Below are 19,117 nucleotides of genomic sequence, written 5' to 3'. Positions count from 1 at the left end.
TGAACCAAAGAATGCCTTTTTCTGGGTGTGATTTCCTTGTTTGAATGAATAATAATAATAAAATAAGCAAACTATCTGATTGCAGTTGCTCGATATACTATTTATTAATGGAAAAAGTGAGTGCGAATTTTTCAGAGCGGATAGAAAATTATACCATCTGGCATCTTTATAGATCGTGTAAGCTTTGTCAAAAGCATACACAGTGGTATCCCTCTAGGAGTATATATTTTATTATATTTGAATTAACGCCGCTCGAACTTAAAATCGATTTACCGCCAAACGATACGGATTTCAATTTAGTCCGACTCGGAGTCCGTTTAACGGTTTTCTGCGAAGAGCTTTTCGCAAAGCTCTCGCTTTCGGATTCGTTCGTGCGACGTTCGTTTCCTCTTGTTTTCGGTTCAGTTATAAACTGAAATTACTGGAGGTTGGACGTGTCGAGGCTCGGAATCACTTTTGTTGTTGTTTTGCGCCGTCTTGGCCCGTGTTGTTGTTGTCTTGCGTAGTATTGCGTGCCTGGAAATCGAACGTGTGTGAATTTAATTTACGATTCGTATAATTATCGTCAAGAGCAAACAGTAGAAGTTGCAAATGACCGTTTAAGCCCTATGATACTAAGATTCAAAGTAAGTGGCTACCATCGAAACTGCTCCATTTGCATTTGAAACCAGTTTCCAGCGATTCGAGTGCATGAAATTGTCCAAAAAAGTGCAACGGTCGAGTTCAACAAACCGATCGATTGAGATAACACCGCAAATACATAGCTGTGAAACTCGCAAATAAATACCTACATATTCTTCTGATAAGTTCAAGAACAGTCTAGCCATTGTTTACCGTTAGGCCAGAACCACATGTTGCTCGGGATCCGCGTTCCGAAGAGCGAGAGTGATACGTCTGTGCGTGTAGAGGGCCACTAGAGCGCGTGTGAACGACCTTGACTGGGCGGGGGCGTTAGATAGCTGCGGAGAAGGTCTAAAGATCACACTCACCCACCCCGTATCGGTGGTTGCATGGCAACCGGCGTCATCCAGAGCAGCGTTGTCTCCACCTCCGCCGGACGCCGGAACATCTGCGACTGCCTGGCCCAGGAGTCTGCCGGATTGGTAAAGGCCCTGCCCAAATCCAAATCGGCCAATCAGCTCTCGGAACTCACCTGCGCCTGCCTGCGCTGCCAGTACCTGGCCACGGATCTTCAGCATCCGAACACCCAGTCCGGTCACCTGCCCGTGGAGCACAGGCATCGACCCGTGAGCTCAGGCTCCGGTTCACTGGGCGCCCTCAGCGCCAAGGAGTCGCCCATCTTCGTGCGCCGCCAGATCTGTTTCCCGTCCGCGGAGTCTCAGCTGCATCCGCCCCTCAGCTCTTCCCAGTTCTCGCTGCGAAGTGCTTCTCCGGCCTACGCAGAGCCCAAGCCGGAGTTGGATCTCGGCGCCGTAGAGGCGCTGCAACTGACCACGGTCATGCCCGCGGGAGCCAACCGTAACCACATGGACATCAACAGAAACAACGGATACCTGCACAACGGAGTAAGTACCTCCACCATAACACGCAATGGAAAGTGTTTGCCTACAGCCGGCACGTGCCAAAATGAATTTGTGGGTCGGATTGGCAGTGGGGAGGAGGGACACACTTTAAACAATTAGAAGAGCGTCAACCCATAAGTTAAAGGGATCAGATTGCACCAACATTCATATATACTTGGTAACCTATATTGTTAAATCTTAAAAAAGAAAAGGGAATTTCTAAAGCATTAGCAAGTAGTCATAGCACACCAACATTCATGCGATTTTAAATTGGCGTTAAATGATGACTTTCCAAAAAATGTACTCTTTTTTTGCCAGTGTGGGAAATGCCCAAAAATAAGTTGGCCAAGTGTTGCAATGGCTTTCGCTATTTCGCCTCGTCAGGCCGTTAACACAACCAGCTTGTACTCATTAGCCGTTTAAGTTGCTCAGAGAACTTTGCGGAAACCCACCAGATGGGATTACGGAGCGTGAATAATGCACGGAATGTGGAATATCGCAAGGCGGAATATCACAATGCACTGATAAAAATATTTAAATTTAAATTTAATTTTATCTAAGGATGAGCATTCTAATTTTCTTATTAAAAAAATATTAATCATATTTAAGGCAAGTTCAAAAGTCCATAGGTTAACTTTTATATTTTAATACTATAAAATCTATAATTATAGATGAAAATCGAAGATTTTTTTATCAGTGTGCCCATTTTATTACGTTTTTCCACCCACCCAACAAAGTGAATTTCCCTTTCAGAATTAGTTTGCTTCTAATCTTTAATCAAGCGATTGCCATTTTCCCAATGCCAATTTTACCAATTAAATGGTAATGAAATTACAATCGCTATTTCATTGGATACCCAGCTTAGTTACAAGCCAGACGATAAAATCAAAACAATGTGAAGCGGGGCTACCGATATGGCCATGCTACACATTCCACATAGAAGGGTCGGATTCGGGGACGGAACCATGTGGGTGTGTTGAGCTACTTAAGTGATTGCCGGGTTAGCCGGCTATAGATATCCGCTACTGTTGAGAAACTATAATGGGAATTGGAAGGAGGTAGGCTACGGATTCGGTGCAAAAGCATAGACAAAGTCACGTTTGAAGGTCAATTATGGAATCAGGCAAGGAAAGTGTGGGCTCTTTAATTACTGCCTGGCATTTCCAGCATTTCCCATTTACACATCGCACATGCAAGTAGTTCGCTCGATGAATCACAAGGTCTTATTGCATTTCGGCCACTATCTAATCGCCGCCTCTTCCTCCCCCTTTTATGGGCGACTCCATGGAGTGATAAGATATGAGCTGGCACTCCACTCCATGCCACCGATAATACGCAAAGCAGCGTGTGCAGAGTCCATTGAGGGATCGCTGTCCGCCACTCGCAGAGCATCCTCCTTATGTAATCAAACTCCAACTCCCTCGCTGGCCAAGGCAATGCCCTCCACTCCACTCCGCTGTGTTGTTTGTGTGACTTTACGTTGGTGGTAGACTGATTAATTTACATGACAATTGCCCGGGCCAACTGATAAGCATATGTATGTATGTACATATTTACTATGGTAACTGGTAGAGTATCGCTCGGTCGTAATATCACGCAATCCAGGTTGCCAATCTTAAAATTCCAATGCCAACTATCTTTGTGCACGCAGTCTCCATGTTTATCAAACTGCGATATTTTGGGGTATTCAATTTAAAAGAAAACTTGAATCTTTAGTACTTTGAAAAGTAATTTGAGTACATCGCACTGAACCTTAAAATTCATAGTATTTATACATAAATGTAGTACTTTAACAATTAGTTACATCATAAACTTTTAGTAATGAAAATAATATTGACTAGCATAAAACAACATATTAAAAGTAGATATTGTAAGCATAAATGAGTTACATTTTATCCCTATCAAATCTAATATTTTAAATAGTCAGCCATTAAATTTACAAATATTTGCAATATTTGCCGTCAACTTGATATTCTACTTTTTACACTTGCAGATCAGATTTCATTGCATACTTTTTGGGGTCCAGTTAGAAACCTTCGGATTTAAACGGTTGAAAATGGGCTTAGCCATAAGAGTAGTTTCCCCAGCTATCTAAAAAGACAGGTGTTGGTCCACATCGCTTGATTTTATGCATGCCGTGATACATGCAATCCCAGTAGTTTCCATTCCAGGAACTCATTCACGTGCTCACTTCCTCTTGTTGAACTCACTACAGCACGTGATTGCTGGCCGATGCGGGTGGGGGGCTCCTAGCGACTCCCATTCGGTATCCGATTTACGGGAAAGAAGTCCATGCAGGACTTCGCCACATCCGGGCATCCGTGTGGCTTTTGTTCGGAATGGGGTCGTCGGGGGGCACTTGCAGGCGCCTTAGTTTCAGATGGTGGGCCGAATGGTTCGCATAGCTCTTCTGTTTCCTATTTTCCGGCTGGATTGCGTGTAAACATCTGCGGGCACAAAAGGAACTCTTCCACGTTCGACATTTATGCGAAAGTGAATTTCTAATGCTTTCGGTTTCCATGGCACATTATGGTTTAAAAGCCCTCTGCTCCCCAACTGGAATTTTTAAGGCTCGAGAAAATGTGTTTGCTGTAATCTCACATGAATTATGTAAGCTGATTCGACTGTTGACTTGTTCCCGATTTCAGAATGTGCAAATCGATGAGGCTTTAGACAGCACTCTTTATAGTGAATTACAATTAGAACGATTTACTTCACTGTGCAATTGTATTGAGTTAGCTATTAGCTTGTATGAAAGTATAAGTCATCAATGAACAATTTACTTTTTAAAAAGAACGGCTATTGTATTTTGATATGTAGATGTAAGCATAAAGCTAATCAAATATAGGCCAACACTGCCTGAACCAATAAATAATTCTTTATTGTACTTCTTAGTTACACGGTTAATAGTTTAAAAGAAGGTTAAGTAATAATAGCTACCTCTACTACAATGATATCGCTACCGCAGCAAAGTGTCTGTATAAGGAACTGCAATATCTAATTAAGTCAGACCTGAAGCAACTTCCGTACATCTGTAAGATACGATCTATCCATAAATACACATGTATGCCATCCCGTTTGCGTTTCGGGTTATTTCTTGGGTAATCGTATATGGGCCACATATCGCCTTCCCTGTCGCTCTGCTCGATGCACTGCGGCTAACCACGTTTTGTAATAAGCGTAATTCTATATAGTCACGTCGAGCAGTCAGTCGACAGTCGGCCAAGACAGCGCCCAACCCGCCAGATTGATGTGTCGCCCACTTAATGCCGAGCGACTCTTTTGGGACAAGTTGATGCGGCAAATCCTCAGCTTAAAGGAAGCCCGCCAAGTGCGGCGGAGCACGTTCTGGGTTGCTTGGAGAGGTCAGGTCCAGATATGGACACTGGGCGCCCTGCTCCACTGGTTGTGCCGGATGATTGGGTGCTTGTCATCGTAGCATCACGGCTTCATGGCATCAGGGCATCATGCATTACCTTGCTCCCAATGATAGAGACCAGTGATTCCGGAGCAGGGCTAACCAGCCGGACAACTGGCGTCCATTATGGCGGGCCACCGGACACTGGCCAATCTTTGTCCGGGGATTGCTTGATAAGCGGCTGCCAGCCGTCCAATCGGCCCATTCAAAGGCCCACCGGCTCTTCTCACGCTCATTTCGCAAGCGATTTGGAGGCGGCAACCAGTGTTGGTAAGCACCTGGCCAGCTAAAGCGATTTTCGTAACTGTAATGCTAAACCTCTCACCACAAAAGGAGGAGGGGCGGGGGCGGGACCAACGGGGCGAATACAAAATTTATAAAAGCCTAGTCGTCGGCACTGGGAATTTCAGTGCGCGTTCGTTTAGTCAGGGCAACGGTTGCTAAAAAAAAAGCTCGAGGATCGTGCAGGATCAGGACTGGAAATCAAGCTGGAGCAAATGGAACCTTTGTAGAATCGCTAGGGATCAACAGCGTCAGTTGAAAATATGCCCAACGTGGACGAGCAGCGGGGAAAAGCAGCCACAAAGAGAGCGGAATCGGAGGAAAAGGGTGACCGCCAGGAGGGGGACGGGGAACCGAAAGAGGAGTCGGAGGAGGCCACCGGGAAGATCAAGGGCCGTTCCCGATTCTCTGCGGCTCTGCGAAGCCTCTCGAAGACCAAAACCAAAAGGGAAAGGGAGCTGGATAAAAGCACCGACAGGGAAACCCGCAGCGCGGAGGAAGAGGCTCAGGAAACCCCAGGCGAGCTTGAAGACGTGGCCAGCTCCATCTCCACGGACAGTGGAGCCCTCGCCAAGACCAAGAAAAAGAGCCTTACGCGCCGCCTGCTTCTTGGAGGCCTGAGAAAAAGTGGGAAGACGCCGAAGGGGCGGCCCCACAGCTTGGCGACCAGCGACGACATCAGCGTGGAGCACCTCGAAACCACACCCCTGCCATCGCCACCCGGTTCACCCACCTCCGCCGGCAGCAGCACGCTGCAGATCACCATCAGTGGCAAGAAGGTGGAGCCAGCGCACGCCAAGAAGAGCGGGAAGAGCAGACCCAAAAGCGACACGGATTACCTGACACCCGCCGCAGAGGAAAGGAAACCGAGAAAGAAAACCACCACTACCACCGTGACCACGAGAGATACGAGCAGCAGCACCCGCACCACCAAGCTGCTGGTGGCGAAGAAGAAGCCCCAGAGCACCGAGAGAGAGTCCCCATCGGCGTCGCCGTCGCCGCTTATCACCACCACCGAGAGCACACGCGATACGCCGCCCAGAGAACGGGCGCCAGCGAAACCAAGTCGCGTTCAGTCAGCCAGCGGCACCGGAGCTGTTCGCAAGTCCCAATCCTCGAGCGCATCCAGCAGGAAGCTGGAATTGATGCAGCAGCAGCAGCAGCGCGGCCACCGCCTCAACGCCAGACCACTGGCTGAACCAGCGAACACGGAACCCCAGCCATCAGGGCAGCAATCCCTGGACCCATCCACATCCCCTCCGGCGGCTGAGGACGGTGTCTCCTCGGCGGAAAGTGCCCAGACTATTGCCAATCCCCCGCCCGTTGTCCGCTTTGAGGTGGGCAGTGCAGTCAGAAGTCCCTTGAGTGCCTACGAAGCCGCATTGGCCGCCGCCGCCAGTCAACAGCCCAACTCCAACGAAGAGCTCAGCGACTCGAGCATCCGGCGACTCAGCTTCGCTCAGCAGCAGCTCATCCTCGGCGACCACGATAGCATCGAGGGCAGGCGGGAAACACTGCACTATCAGTCGGTGGCTAGTGAATACTCCAACCAGGACTCCGGATCCGAGGACGAGAGCGAGGAGCAGGCGGATACTACAGAGCCACAGAACGCCAAGCCCATGCCGGCCTTCGGTGACCTGACCATGGATCAGGAAATGGAACCGGTAAGGTCTCGTCGTCGTCGGATTGCCAGTTCGCCAGTTGTCATTTACCTACGAAGAAGCGAAGAAGCCCCGCAAGTGATATGTTGGCCCCCTTATAGTGTGTGTTCCAGAGTGTCATTCAACTGTGCGGGCGGCGGGCGGTGGTAATTGCCCAGGGGGTCTCGTCAACTAACCAGAAAATCTCAGTGCGGATTGACGAGCTGCAGAAGGTGTAACTAATACCAGGCTTAGAATTTATTAAAGTGGTGAATTCTTACTTCCTATATTATATATTGATATACATTTATATAACTGTGTGTAAACGTGTTATGATAGAAGAAACTTTACTAGCTATTATAGTTCGAAATGCAGCGATTTTTTGTATTTGTATCTTGAAAAACAGAGCCCAAAAGTATGTATCTCGTTATCTTGAGATTACAAGTCACAAGTGGGATTTCATTGTTTAGCGTATAACATTTATCAAACTAGTCTATTAAGCATGGATCGAACATACAAGTAACTCTCATCCAATCCTTGCTTGCAGGCCATCATGACATCCACCAGCGATAAGCGTGAGCATCTGTACAAGATTCTAGTCATCGGTGAACTGGGCACCGGCAAGACGTCCTTCATCAAGCGCTATGTGCACCAGTTCTTCAGCCAGAACTACAGGGCCACCATCGGCGTGGACTTCGCCCTGAAGGTGCTGCAGTGGGACGCCAACACGATAGTGCGCCTCCAGCTGTGGGATATCGCCGGTCAGGAGCGTTTTGGCAACATGACCCGAGTCTACTACAAGGAGGCGGTGGGCGCGTTCATCGTATTCGATGTGACTCGCAGTGGGACTTTCGATTGCGTGAGCAAGTGGAAGGAAGATCTGGACTCCAAGGTGCAGCTGCCGGACGGCAGTCCCATTCCGTGCATCCTGCTGGCCAATAAAGTAAGTGATTGCCTAAGGTTAAAGGAGACCGTATAATTTCTATTATATGTAATTAAAACGTTTTGCTCATCCGTTTTCCAGTGCGACCAGGAAAAGCAGGGCATCATAACGCAGCCCGAGAAGATGGATGAGTATGTGAGGGAGAACGGATTTGCCGGGTGGTTTGAGACATCCGCGAAGGAGAATATCAACATCGACGAGGCAGCTCGTGCCCTCGTGAATAAGGTGATAATCGCTGCTAATCCCCGCATGAAGCCCAGCTAATCTTCTTCCACTCGCCCGACAGATACTCATCAACGATAAGCTGATATCTGCCGATCTGGCCGATGGCGACAAGTTCAACCTGAGCACGGCCGATGCAACCGGATCGGATGCCAAGAACAAGTGTTCCTGCTGACCTGGGACCGAGGTCCGGCGACTCCAATTCCCATTCCCAGTCTAAGAGCGAGTTTCAAGACAGAAACGCCATGTGCCTACGTCCACTCCATGTTCATGTTGTTAGAAGATAGCGATAACTATGCTTAGGGTTTTAACGTAACATTTGTCTAAGACTTAGTCTCATCTGTATCTCCATCACCGAGAATCCCATCATCCCGTCCGTCTTTATCTTTAACACCACTTCCCGCCAATCGCGATAAAGCTCGTCTGTGGGTCCACAATGTTGCGCCGGGATCGGGATCCGTATCACTTCGAGAATTTATATGGTGACACATAACTTACCTACGCATACGAAGCATTATTACTATCACCATCATTGCCCTAGTTGCGAGGATAGCCGGAGGTAGTGCAGCATCCGTATCATAGTATACTACATTTGTGTAAAATACGAATCGTCTTATTGTTTTGTTTGTTTTATTTGCCTCTGCTGGCGAGATTGTTTTATCTTGGAATTATTATTCTCGTATGCAAACACACTCTGCCATCTTTATTTGCATTTAGATAACAATACGTACGCTTAATGCAATACGAAATCAGAAATAAAGTTTTTATTGGTAGTTAAGTTCAGAGGACGTGTTTTATTAGCTGAATAAATTCTGTGTAAGTGCTTTTGTGGTACAATGAAAATGATATTAGTATTTGCTTTCATTGGATCACTGGTCTTTTTTAATAAATACAAATAAAACCTTTATGTTTTTACATTTCCTTTTTTAACGGTAAAAAATCGTACGAAAGGTTTTCCCCAACCGGCAATGTTTTTCTTTTTGAAAATATTCAAACTATCGATAGTTATCAATTAGGGTAGTCCTTACTGTTTAGTGACTGATCACATATTTATATTTAAAAATAATTAAATAAAGATAAAAGTCTCGTACGTTCATATTCTATAGAAAATTATTAGCAATTATTAAATCGTTAAGAAAAGTGAAACGTATAAAGTAGTAATTAGTATGGAAAAATTGGAAAACAGCTGGAATCAGGTTTAATTGGAACCTTGTTTTATAAAATACTTCGAGAACACCGTGAATATATGGTTACCAATTGCCGCTGAACGGGACCACTATCGATAGAGCCTTACAAACTATCGAATCGCTGCAAGACGATTGCCATCGATATTAGCACCTCTATTTATTAGTGTTGTGTAGCCGTTTTACTGCTAAATTGTTTATTGCAAAAATTCCGCAAACGAGAGATATTAGGAATAGTAGACAATATAACAAGTGGGCAAAATGTGTTAGATGTTTAAGGTAAGCCACCGCCAGTGCTGCAGCTCGGCGGAGCCGTATCCAACGGTCTGCGCTCTGGGGGCCGCAGCATTCCGCACTCGTCACGTTTACTCCCCTTTTCTGGTCTTTGTTGGGGCTCCGCTGGCACTTCTGCTGATAAGTGCCCAAGTCGACTTAATTAATCAGTGCCCCGGAGTCGGGGGCAAGTCAATTGGATATTTGGAAACCGCTGGGAACGGGAACCAGCTGCGTGCCCAAAAAAACAGTCGTGAAATGCCGAGGCTCTGATTGGACTCCCATTCCCACACTCCATATCTCACTCACTTTCAGTTGCTGACTAATACTGGGTGGAAGGTAATCAGTTGGAATCGTCACAAGAAACGATGCTGCCGCCTAAGGAAAACGTCGATCTGGAGTGCTTCCTGGTGACCAAGCACTCCTGGAAGGGCAGGTATAAGCGCATCCTCTCCATCGGCACGGCCGGCATATCCACCTACAATCCGGACAAGCTCGACCTCACTAACAGGTGGTCCTATTCGGACATTGTGGCAGCAGCACCCTCAAAGACCTCAAATGTGAGTTTTTTAGATCCTACTTCGAGCTGGGAACTAAATAAATTGATCTTTCAGATACCCCATGATTTTGTGATTACCATCAAAAAGGATAAGAAACTAGATACAATCAAGTTATCGTCGGAATATCGGAACGACATCCTAAGCTCTATATTAAAGTACTACAAGGAGTTTGCGGACAAGCCCAAAAATGCTCAGGTTGGTTTTTGAGTCTCACTTAATGGGATTGCATTAATCCTATACAGATTTGAAAACGAGTCCTAATTAATATTTAAACATACAATGTGAATCCTAATCTCAAAATTTTAATGTTAAATACTATCTAAACTTGTTAAACTAATGAATTTCATTTACAGCGCTTCAGTGCTTACAAATACCACTGGTCGGGCATCAGTCTTCCCACAGTGCTGGAGGTCACTCCCTGCTCTCTGGACCAGCTCGATCCCACCACCAACGACGTGCTGGCCAGCTATATGTACAAGGATATCGAGGGAATAATAGGTAGCTATGCACATTCGACTCGCTTGCATCAATTAATGTGTCTTGTTTTGTCCTCATGTGCCTCAATTACAATTCAATACGATCGCTCCGTGTTTTGTTCTTTCTTTTATTTTTGGTTACTTTCCGCACTCATCTTTCTTCCGCACACGTTTTAAGCAGGCATCTCGGACTATGAGGGAGGAATCGTGATGGCCTACGGCGGATTCAGTCGCCTTCATTTGTTTAAGGCCCTGAATCACCACGAGATCGTGCAGAACATAGCACAGAGATCGGCTCAGTTTCTGAGCATCGAAACCAAAATACTCAAGAGTCAGATCACACTGGAGCAGTTCGAGAGGCAGCGTTTCGGCAAGTTCAGGTGAGTTCACGTGAAAGACCCACAAAAAAAATTCTGTATGAAACCATATAATCTTTCAGTGGCGACCAGTTTCAAACCTCGTCGACCGAATTCTCGGTTCATAAGATAACGCCCCGCCATCCGGATCCGGTAAAGCGTATTCTCTGCCTCACCGAGGTAACGCTGCTGGAGCGGGATCCTCAAACCTACAGCGTCTGCACCCTGCGTCCGCTCACTGATGTGTTTGCCTTAGTTAGAGACAAGGACAATCTTCAGCGCTTCAGCATCGAGTACAAGAATGGAATCGTTCGCAACTACAGCACCAACGACCGCGACTCATTGTTGGCCACTGTTCTGGATGCTGTCCGCTCCAGTGGCAATCAGGATGTGCACGTCCGCATTGGCAACACGCCGCGAGGGAAACGGTATGTGCCATTAAACAGCTCGGTGGACGAGGAGACAGAGGCGAATTTGATGCGCCTGGTTATCAATAATTTTCAAAACCCCTCTAAGCGGTATGAGATCTTGGAGCGCTTTAATGCCAATGTGCCTCACAGTGGCCTCAACTACAGTGTAACTCAGGATGTAGGTTAACCTAATGGTTGAATTCCGGTTTAACCTAACTAATGTTTCGTTTCACAGAGCTTGTTTGCTGAAAACAAAGATAAACTTATACTGAGTGCCCTGCAAGCGTTGGCTCAAAAAGAGCTGGACAGCCCTACGGCCCAGCTAAGCAACCTGGAGCTGGAGGCTATCTTTCACGCACTTACTCGTCTACTCGCTAGCAAGGTTGGTTACGCAGCCTTTACCAATCTCCCGGGGTAATATATTCTAGTTTCGTATTAAAATCATTATTAATGTTTGAATACATTTCAGCTTTCGTGAGATTATCGGTACAAAGGTGGTTGCTGCTTTAAGACGCAAGGATTTGGCTGTGACATACTCCGCCATTGACATGATTAACTCGCTAATGCACTCTGTGAATTCTGACCACGATTTAAAACAGGAGCAACTAAATAAGTCATCCATTCTGTCATCAAAATCGTTTCTGGAAACTTTGCTCAACATGTGGACAACCCATGTGGTAATTAAACCATCCTAGAGTGCGGTCAACTCGTTTTGTAACTATTTATTTATTATTTTTTCAGAGCCATGGCAGTGGTGCTCTGGTACTCTCAGCCATGCTGGACTTCATGACCTTTGCCTTGTGTGTGCCTTACAGCGAGACCACCGACGGCAAGCAGTTCGATACTCTGCTGGAGCTGGTTGCCGATCGTGGACGCTTTTTGTACAAACTGTTCCAGCATCCCTCGCTGGCGATCGTGAAGGGAGCTGGATTGGTTCTGCGGGCCATTATTGAAGAGGGCGAGCTGCCGGTGGCCCAGCAAATGCAAGCATTGGCTTTGGATGAGGCTGCGCTGTGCCGGCACTTACTGGTGGCACTGTATACGCCCTCCAATGATCCCACCCAGACCACGCAACGTCAGTTGTCGCGGCATTTGATCGGGCTGTGGCTAACAGACAGTGAGGAGGCCATGGAACTCTTTAAACGCATATTCGTGAGTTATTTGAAATGTATATATTTAATCAAGTTTTTCATATTTTTCAAATTTACCAGCCCGCTGGCCTGTTAACCTTTTTGGAGTCTGAGGAGACTGTCCCAGAGTCGGACGTCGAGGAGGACAAGCTAAATTTTCGTGACAATCTCAAATTTGCAATACAACATTCCAACAAAACTCGCAAGAATGTGATAGAGAAGCATTTACAAGGCATTAAGCATTGGGGCATGAACCTAATTGAGAAACAGGACGGAGCGGCTCAGGCGTTAAAGAATCGCCCTGTTGTGCTGAGAAATCGACGAAAGAAAAAAAAGACATCTGATGTGGTAGTGAATCTGCCCTTCTTCTTTTACAGCTTTGCCAAAGATCACAGTCTCCCCAATTTAATATGGAATCACAAGGTATTCACATATAAATTTCTAATTATAATTGATAAATTCAAATCAAATATTTTCGCAGACCCGCGAAGAACTGCGTATGTGTTTGGAGAATGAGCTGCGTCAGTTTCTTAATGATCGTGACTTGGCCGGTCAAATGATTGTGGCATGGAATTATCAGGAATTTGAAGTGGCCTACCAATGTCTAGCTGACGAAATCAAAATTGGTGACTACTACATTCGTTTGATACTGGAGAAGGACGACTGGCCGCAAAATCTAGTAAAGGATCCGTAAGTTTCCCTATTTGCTTTAGTTAATTATGGATGTAAACATAGTTATCTCTCTAGGATTGAACTCTTTAATGCCTTGTATCGACGTGTGTTGTGCCGACAACGCGTAAATGATGACCAAATGACGGTGTTTTCCCTTCAGGCTCTAGCTAAGGTTTACCGACGTTACCACGCCGAGATTGGCAAGTTTAACGATATGTCTTACATTCTGCAGCTCAGTGATAGGGTGAGTCTAACACAAAACTTTTAATCTAAGGTCCTGCATTAATACTTCACGTTTCTTTAGTGCCTTTCTCCTTCAATGCGCGATGCACTGATCAACCTAATATCTTGCCTGGTGCTAGAGAAATCGAACAGTCGAGCCCTTATCGATCATGTGCAATGCCTTGTAGATCTCATCACTTTAGCCCATCTACACAAGGGACGGGCGCAGCTCAATACCAAAACAAATGTTATTGAAGCGGGTCCCAATATGGGTACATACGAAGAAAAGGATTGGTACTACAACATTGAGAAAGATGGTCAAAAGCCGGAGCGTCAGGGACCTATTACATACTCGGAGCTCAAGGAACTGTGGCAGAAGGGATTAATCACACCAAAGACCCGTTGCTGGGCTATTGGCATGGATGGCTGGCGATCGCTTCAGCAGATCCCTCAACTAAAATGGTGTCTGATTGCCAAAGGCACACCGCTTTACGACGAGACTGAATTGTCCTCAAAGATCCTAGACATTCTGATAAAGTGTACTAGCTTCTTTCCGAGTCGCACCCAAAATGGCGTGGCAGTTCTTATTCCAGGTCCAAAGTTGTCTCGCAAACTTTCGGAGTTCATCTGCCTACCGCATGTGGTACAAGTTTGCCTTACCCACGATCCCGGATTGTTGGAGCGCGTAGCTACTCTGCTCTACCAGATTATGGAAGACAATCCCGAGATGCCTAAGGTGTACCTTACGGGAGTCTTCTACTTCATGCTCATGTACACAGGCAGCAACATTTTACCTATAACTCGATTCCTCAAAATGACGCATATGAAGCAGGGATTCCGGAGCGAAGAGGTAATAATTGTATACCATTTTTTAATTTGATGATCTTAATTTTAATTTCCTTGACAGACCTCCCAGTCTGGAATCATGCACCGCAGCATACTCGGTCAGCTTCTTCCCGAGGCTATGGTCTGTTTCCTAGAAAATTACAGCGCAGAAAAGTTTGCAGAAATTTTCCTGGGCGAGTTCGACACCCCTGAGGTGATATGGAGCTCAGAGATGCGACGTCTACTAATTGAGAAGATAGCGGCGCATATCGCAGACTTTACGCCTCGACTTCGTGGACATACAATGGCAAGGTACCCGTACTTGGCCATTCCAGTGATCAGCTATCCACAGCTGGAGAACGAGCTCTTCTGCCACATCTATTACCTGCGTCACTTGTGCGACACCCAAAAGTTCCCCAACTGGCCCATTTCTGATCCCGTGCAGCTTCTAAAGCACACACTCGACGCTTGGCGCAAGGAGGTAGAGAAGAAACCTCCTCAGATGACAATCCAACAGGCTTACCAGGACCTAGGCATCGACCTTACCAAGACTCCTAAGCCAGATGAGTCGATGATTCGAAAGAGCTATTATAAGCTGGCGCAAATGTATCATCCCGATAAAAATCCGAATGGTCGGGAAATATTTGAAAAAGTGAATCAGGTACGTAAATAATAATCAACATTCTAAATGGTCAATTCTAAAATTCAGCGATTATTTTTAGGCGTATGAGTTTCTTTGCTCGCGGAATGTGTGGAGCTCGGGTGGGCCAGATCCCAATAATATTGTGCTGATACTTCGCACACAGAGCATACTCTTTGAGCGGTATCCGGATGGTCAGTGTTTCCTAACTTTTTCTTTTTAGAATTATCAAAACTATTTAATTATTCACATCTATTTATAGTTTTGCGACCCTACAAGTACGCAGGATACCCGCAGCTCATTAAGACCATTCGTCTGGAGACACGAGATGATGAGCTCTTCTCAAAGGAAGCCCAACTACTAACAGCTGCCTCTGAGTTGTGTTACCATACAGTCCACTGCTCTGCCTTAAATGCCGAAGAACTGCGGCGGGAGGAAGGTATTGAGGCGCTCTTGGAGGCCTACACCCGTTGCGTGTCTATTCTGGGCGTGGACTCGAAGCCGGACTCGCTGCACTACCAAGTCATATCAAACGTAACCCGCTGCTTCGAAGTAGCCTGTAACTTTGAGAAGTGCAAGCAGAAGATCATCCAGCTGCCACAGTTGCTGTCTGACGTTTGTCGTGTGGTCTATTTTAAACACACGCTATCGGTAAGCCTGGTGACCAGTCTCGCTGCCAATAACTACGACCTGCAATGCCAACTGTCGCGGAACGGCGTTCTCTGGTCCTTACTGCTTTTCATCTTCGAGTATGACTACACGCTGGACGAAAGCGGGGTGGATGTTAGCGATAAGTCAAACCAGCAGCAACTGGCAAACAACCTTGCAAAGATGGCGGTGCTCGGTTGCATCGCCTTAGCTGGTTACAGCATGGAGCTGCGTCAGAAACCGGTGACTGGAAGCGAGACGAACTCACCAGCGGCTAAGGCGCCACCAGTCATAAAACCAAAGCCATCGGTGTCCGCAGCCTCAAGCTCAACGTACACCCAGAACGCTCACAATCCCCTGCAAAGCAAACAGCTGGCCATTACGAGCGGAAAGGAAAAGGAGTCAGACACCTCATCTGGTAGCAGCGACACCGCTAGTTCCACACCCACCGAAAGTGAGCAACAGCAACAGCTTACGAAGACGAGAACCAGTGCCATCCAGCAAAAGTACATTGTTACGGGAGAGGCTAAAAACTCTCTAATCAAACAGGTGCTCGATCGTCTGCTCACGCGTTACATTTCCAACCAGTTGGCCACGGTTCGCGACAGTGATGTGCTTAAGTTGCTCACGGCAAACACGCGTAATCCCTACCTCATCTGGGATAATGGAACTCGCGCTCAGCTTAAGGATTTCCTCGAGCAGCAGCGAACGGCCTCCGCCAAGGAGACGCATGAGGACATTGCCCAGCTCTCAGAGCTAGTTTCCAGCTTTGAGTTCGATGCACACAAGTAAGTGATCAGAACATAAAAACCGGTTTTATATAACGTTAATTTTATCCTTAAGGGACGAGCTGCAGATCGGCGGTATATTCATACGCATCTACAATGATATGCCAACTCATCCAATTGCTCAGCCAAAGCTCTTCATCATGGACCTGCTGGATTACCTAAAGCACGCTTATCAGTTTTTGCAGTACAAAAAGAACCCTCAATCCAGTGTCGCTCCTGTCAGCGCTACTCCCAAAATGGGAAATGATGGCATCCTGACCCCCACTTTGGCGCCTAATCATCCTCAGCTTCAGCAGGCTTCGACGGGAAAAGCGGGAACTACGTTCGACGAGGTTCTAACTGCTTATAACCGATCAAAGACCCGGAAGAAGCTGGAGACGGATGCGCTGACGGAACAGCAGTTGGCCTTACAGCAGAGCAAATACGACTTTAGCAGCGATGGAAAGATTGAGCTTCATATTACCATGGTGCTTAAAGCACTGATTGCGGTGATCAAGGCAAACGCCGAGGTGGAAATTCAGTGCATCGGAAACTTCGATATGATATTTGGTTTCTTGGCCAGCAACATATTCCCGGATGTAAGCTTTTGGTTTTGTAATCCCTTGGATATTTATTAGACTTGTTCCTGTTCTTTTTAGAACTCTACTGTGAAAGCGGTGGCCTTGGAGGTGGTTTCTTTGGTTTCGCGCAACAAGGAGTGCGTCTCGGAGGTGGCAGCCTGTGAGATCCTTGGCAACTATCTGGTGGCCCTTAAGGACCCAGAGCTTCGTGCCAGCCAAGTGAAGGTGTTGGAGACTCTGTCGGGACTGATGAACGTGCAGGAGATGATTAAGGAGGCCCAGGCCAAGGGAGCCACTATCTACCTGCTGGATATGTTTTGCAACTCGCGTAATCCGCAAATCCGTGAGATGTGCGCCGGTATTTTGGCCAAGATGACGGCGGATCGCCTGAGCGGGCCCAAGGTGCGGATCACTGTGTCAAAGTTCTTGCCAGCGCTTTTCATAGATGCTATGGTGGAGTCGCCAGCGACGTCCGTGCAGCTCTTTGAGTCCATACACGAGCATCCGGAACTGATTTGGAACGATACCACGCGATCGAATGTCTGTGATGCTGTGGCCGATACATGTCAAAGGTATTTAACAACGAAATGCATTTCGTTGTCTTTTTAATTTTCATGTTTTCTTTTCGCACAGATTCTATCAGCTGCAAAAGGCGAATCCCCGGCATGTGTGGAAAGATCCGGAAATACTTAAGGATATCGTGTCCAATGAAATCGTTGTGGCCGGCGTCTACCTCCGTCTGTTCGTCAGCAATCCCGCTTGGACACTGCGCAAGCCAAAGCAATTCCTTTCCGATCTTTTGGACTTTGTCGTCGAACAGATCGGCAAGAGCTCCTCAGAGCAGGATGTGCTAGACCTGTCCACCACTGCGTTAGTGGAGCTCCTACGGTCGCAGCCCAACCTTGCGGACGACATCCCTGTGCTTGGGCATATACCAAAGCTGTTCAATCTGCTCTCAGTGCAGCCGAAAAACACGCTATCAGTATTACATCAGCTCTCGCTGTCTGAGGTTGGGTACTATCAACACTTCGATTGGAGATTCGCTTAAGTTTCGTATATTATGTTTCAGTTCTGCGTGAGTGCCATCTCACAGACGGAATGTGTGGCGCCATTGAAAAAGTGCATGGAGCACAATAGGGATTGCATCGAGAAGGCCTGCGAGGCTCTAAGTCGCCTCTTTAAGCACCAGCATGTGAGTTGCATTCTGAAAGGAATTACTTTAGTTTAAAGTTTTAAGACTGCTATGAAAATGGCTGCTATTAAGACTTAAATTTATGTACCAACCCATAAATATGTAATTTCTTATCTATTAGGATTCGTTGATCAGTCAATCTCTGGAGGTGGGACTTATACCTTTTCTGCTGGGACTACTGGACAGTCGTCTGGAGTTCGTGGACAATCCATCGGCGGTTAAGGCACAAATTGTGGCGGCTCTCAAAGGCATGACGCACAATCTCAATTACGGCGATCGGGTCACGCAAATTCTGCTCAAACACCCCGTGTGGGCCGAATTCAAGGATCAGCGACACGATCTTTTCATTGCCGACACCACAATACGTGGCTATCTGACCGGTAGGTGTATGATCCTTATAGTACTGCCTCATATGTATGTATAACTTTATCCTATTGAAGGAGTCAATCCAACGGCTGGCTACCTGACAGCGGGTCCTGCGCAAAGCGTAGAAGTGCTCACCTCGCCGCCACCCATCGATCGCGATGATCCTTCGGCCCGTCCACCCATCGACTAGCGACGTGTTATCCGCCGGACCAAGGCTAAAGCTTAGACTGGTATTCAAGATAACGCTAGCATGGAGCCTTCGATTGCCACGGAATCAGAAAACGGAAACGGAATTGCACGGGTTGCCCCCAATTATTGTATTAAACTTTATTTTATTTTGTACACTCGCAGCCAATTGTACGTATCGTGAAAAAGGCTGGCGCGGTAATCGTTAGCCAGCATATTATTAATCTGTAACAAAGTTTCATTTTTTATATTTATAAAAAACCAACTGTATAAATAATTAGCTGTTAGTTTATACACCGCGCATAAACAACCTAACTAGAGCATGCATAAAGTGATTATACATATTATGGAATAAAGCCGATTCATTACAAATGAGAAACCCAATTGTGACCACGTTCGTTTAAATATCTGGCTATACCCAACTTAATAAATAACCAATAAGTAGTTTATGGATTCAACCAGTTTTTATTTGTAATCTTTTTAAAGGTGCTTTTAATAAATTTGGTAGGGAAAATACTTATTTTTTTTAAGTGTAATGGTACCTGAATACTGATAGGTATTTTTTTGGTATTTGAGTACGGCTAAGCAAAACGCGTTAGCC

At 46.4% G+C, this 19,117-nt stretch overlaps 2 protein-coding genes across 5 annotated transcripts; both read left to right on the top strand.

Moving 5' to 3' along the window:
- Positions 1-378: 378 nt before the first annotated feature.
- LOC6733680 (ras-related protein Rab-32) lies at positions 379-8,811 on the top strand. 3 transcript variants are annotated; one of them, XM_016167186.2, is made up of 4 exons: positions 379-1,526; positions 7,411-7,806; positions 7,888-8,031; positions 8,093-8,811. In XM_016167186.2, exons 1-4 carry the CDS (start codon positions 1,011-1,013, stop codon positions 8,201-8,203), a joined length of 1,167 nt encoding a protein of 388 aa, XP_016026651.1. In that variant the 5' UTR covers positions 379-1,010; the 3' UTR covers positions 8,204-8,811. The 3 variants fall into 3 exon arrangements, with proteins under 3 accessions (XP_016026651.1, XP_044778587.1, XP_016026653.1); XM_044922652.1 differs by having other exon boundaries at positions 381-626; XM_016167188.3 differs by lacking the exon at positions 379-1,526 and adding an exon at positions 5,342-6,887.
- A 510-nt stretch (positions 8,812-9,321) lies between these two features.
- On the top strand, positions 9,322-18,900 carry LOC6733679 (dnaJ homolog subfamily C member 13). 2 transcript variants are annotated; one of them, XM_016167190.3, is made up of 22 exons: positions 9,322-9,491; positions 9,801-10,045; positions 10,100-10,240; positions 10,399-10,543; positions 10,703-10,901; positions 10,961-11,465; positions 11,523-11,701; positions 11,757-11,964; positions 12,029-12,439; positions 12,499-12,840; positions 12,899-13,107; positions 13,165-13,333; positions 13,394-14,161; positions 14,219-14,797; positions 14,859-14,970; positions 15,039-16,212; positions 16,268-16,790; positions 16,851-17,344; positions 17,406-17,781; positions 17,842-17,964; positions 18,086-18,344; positions 18,405-18,900. In XM_016167190.3, the coding sequence occupies exons 2-22, from the start codon at positions 9,854-9,856 to the stop codon at positions 18,518-18,520; spliced, it is 7,224 nt and encodes a 2,407-aa protein (XP_016026649.1). In that variant the 5' UTR covers positions 9,322-9,491; positions 9,801-9,853; the 3' UTR covers positions 18,521-18,900. The 2 variants fall into 2 exon arrangements, with proteins under 2 accessions (XP_016026649.1, XP_016026650.1); XM_016167191.3 differs by having other exon boundaries at positions 10,700-10,901.
- The last annotated feature ends 217 nt before the right edge of the window (positions 18,901-19,117 follow it).

Source organism: Drosophila simulans, chromosome 2R (genome assembly GCF_016746395.2).
Source record: "Drosophila simulans strain w501 chromosome 2R, Prin_Dsim_3.1, whole genome shotgun sequence".
Taxonomy (NCBI): domain Eukaryota; kingdom Metazoa; phylum Arthropoda; class Insecta; order Diptera; family Drosophilidae; genus Drosophila; species Drosophila simulans.
This window is presented reverse-complemented; position numbering and strand designations above follow the sequence as displayed.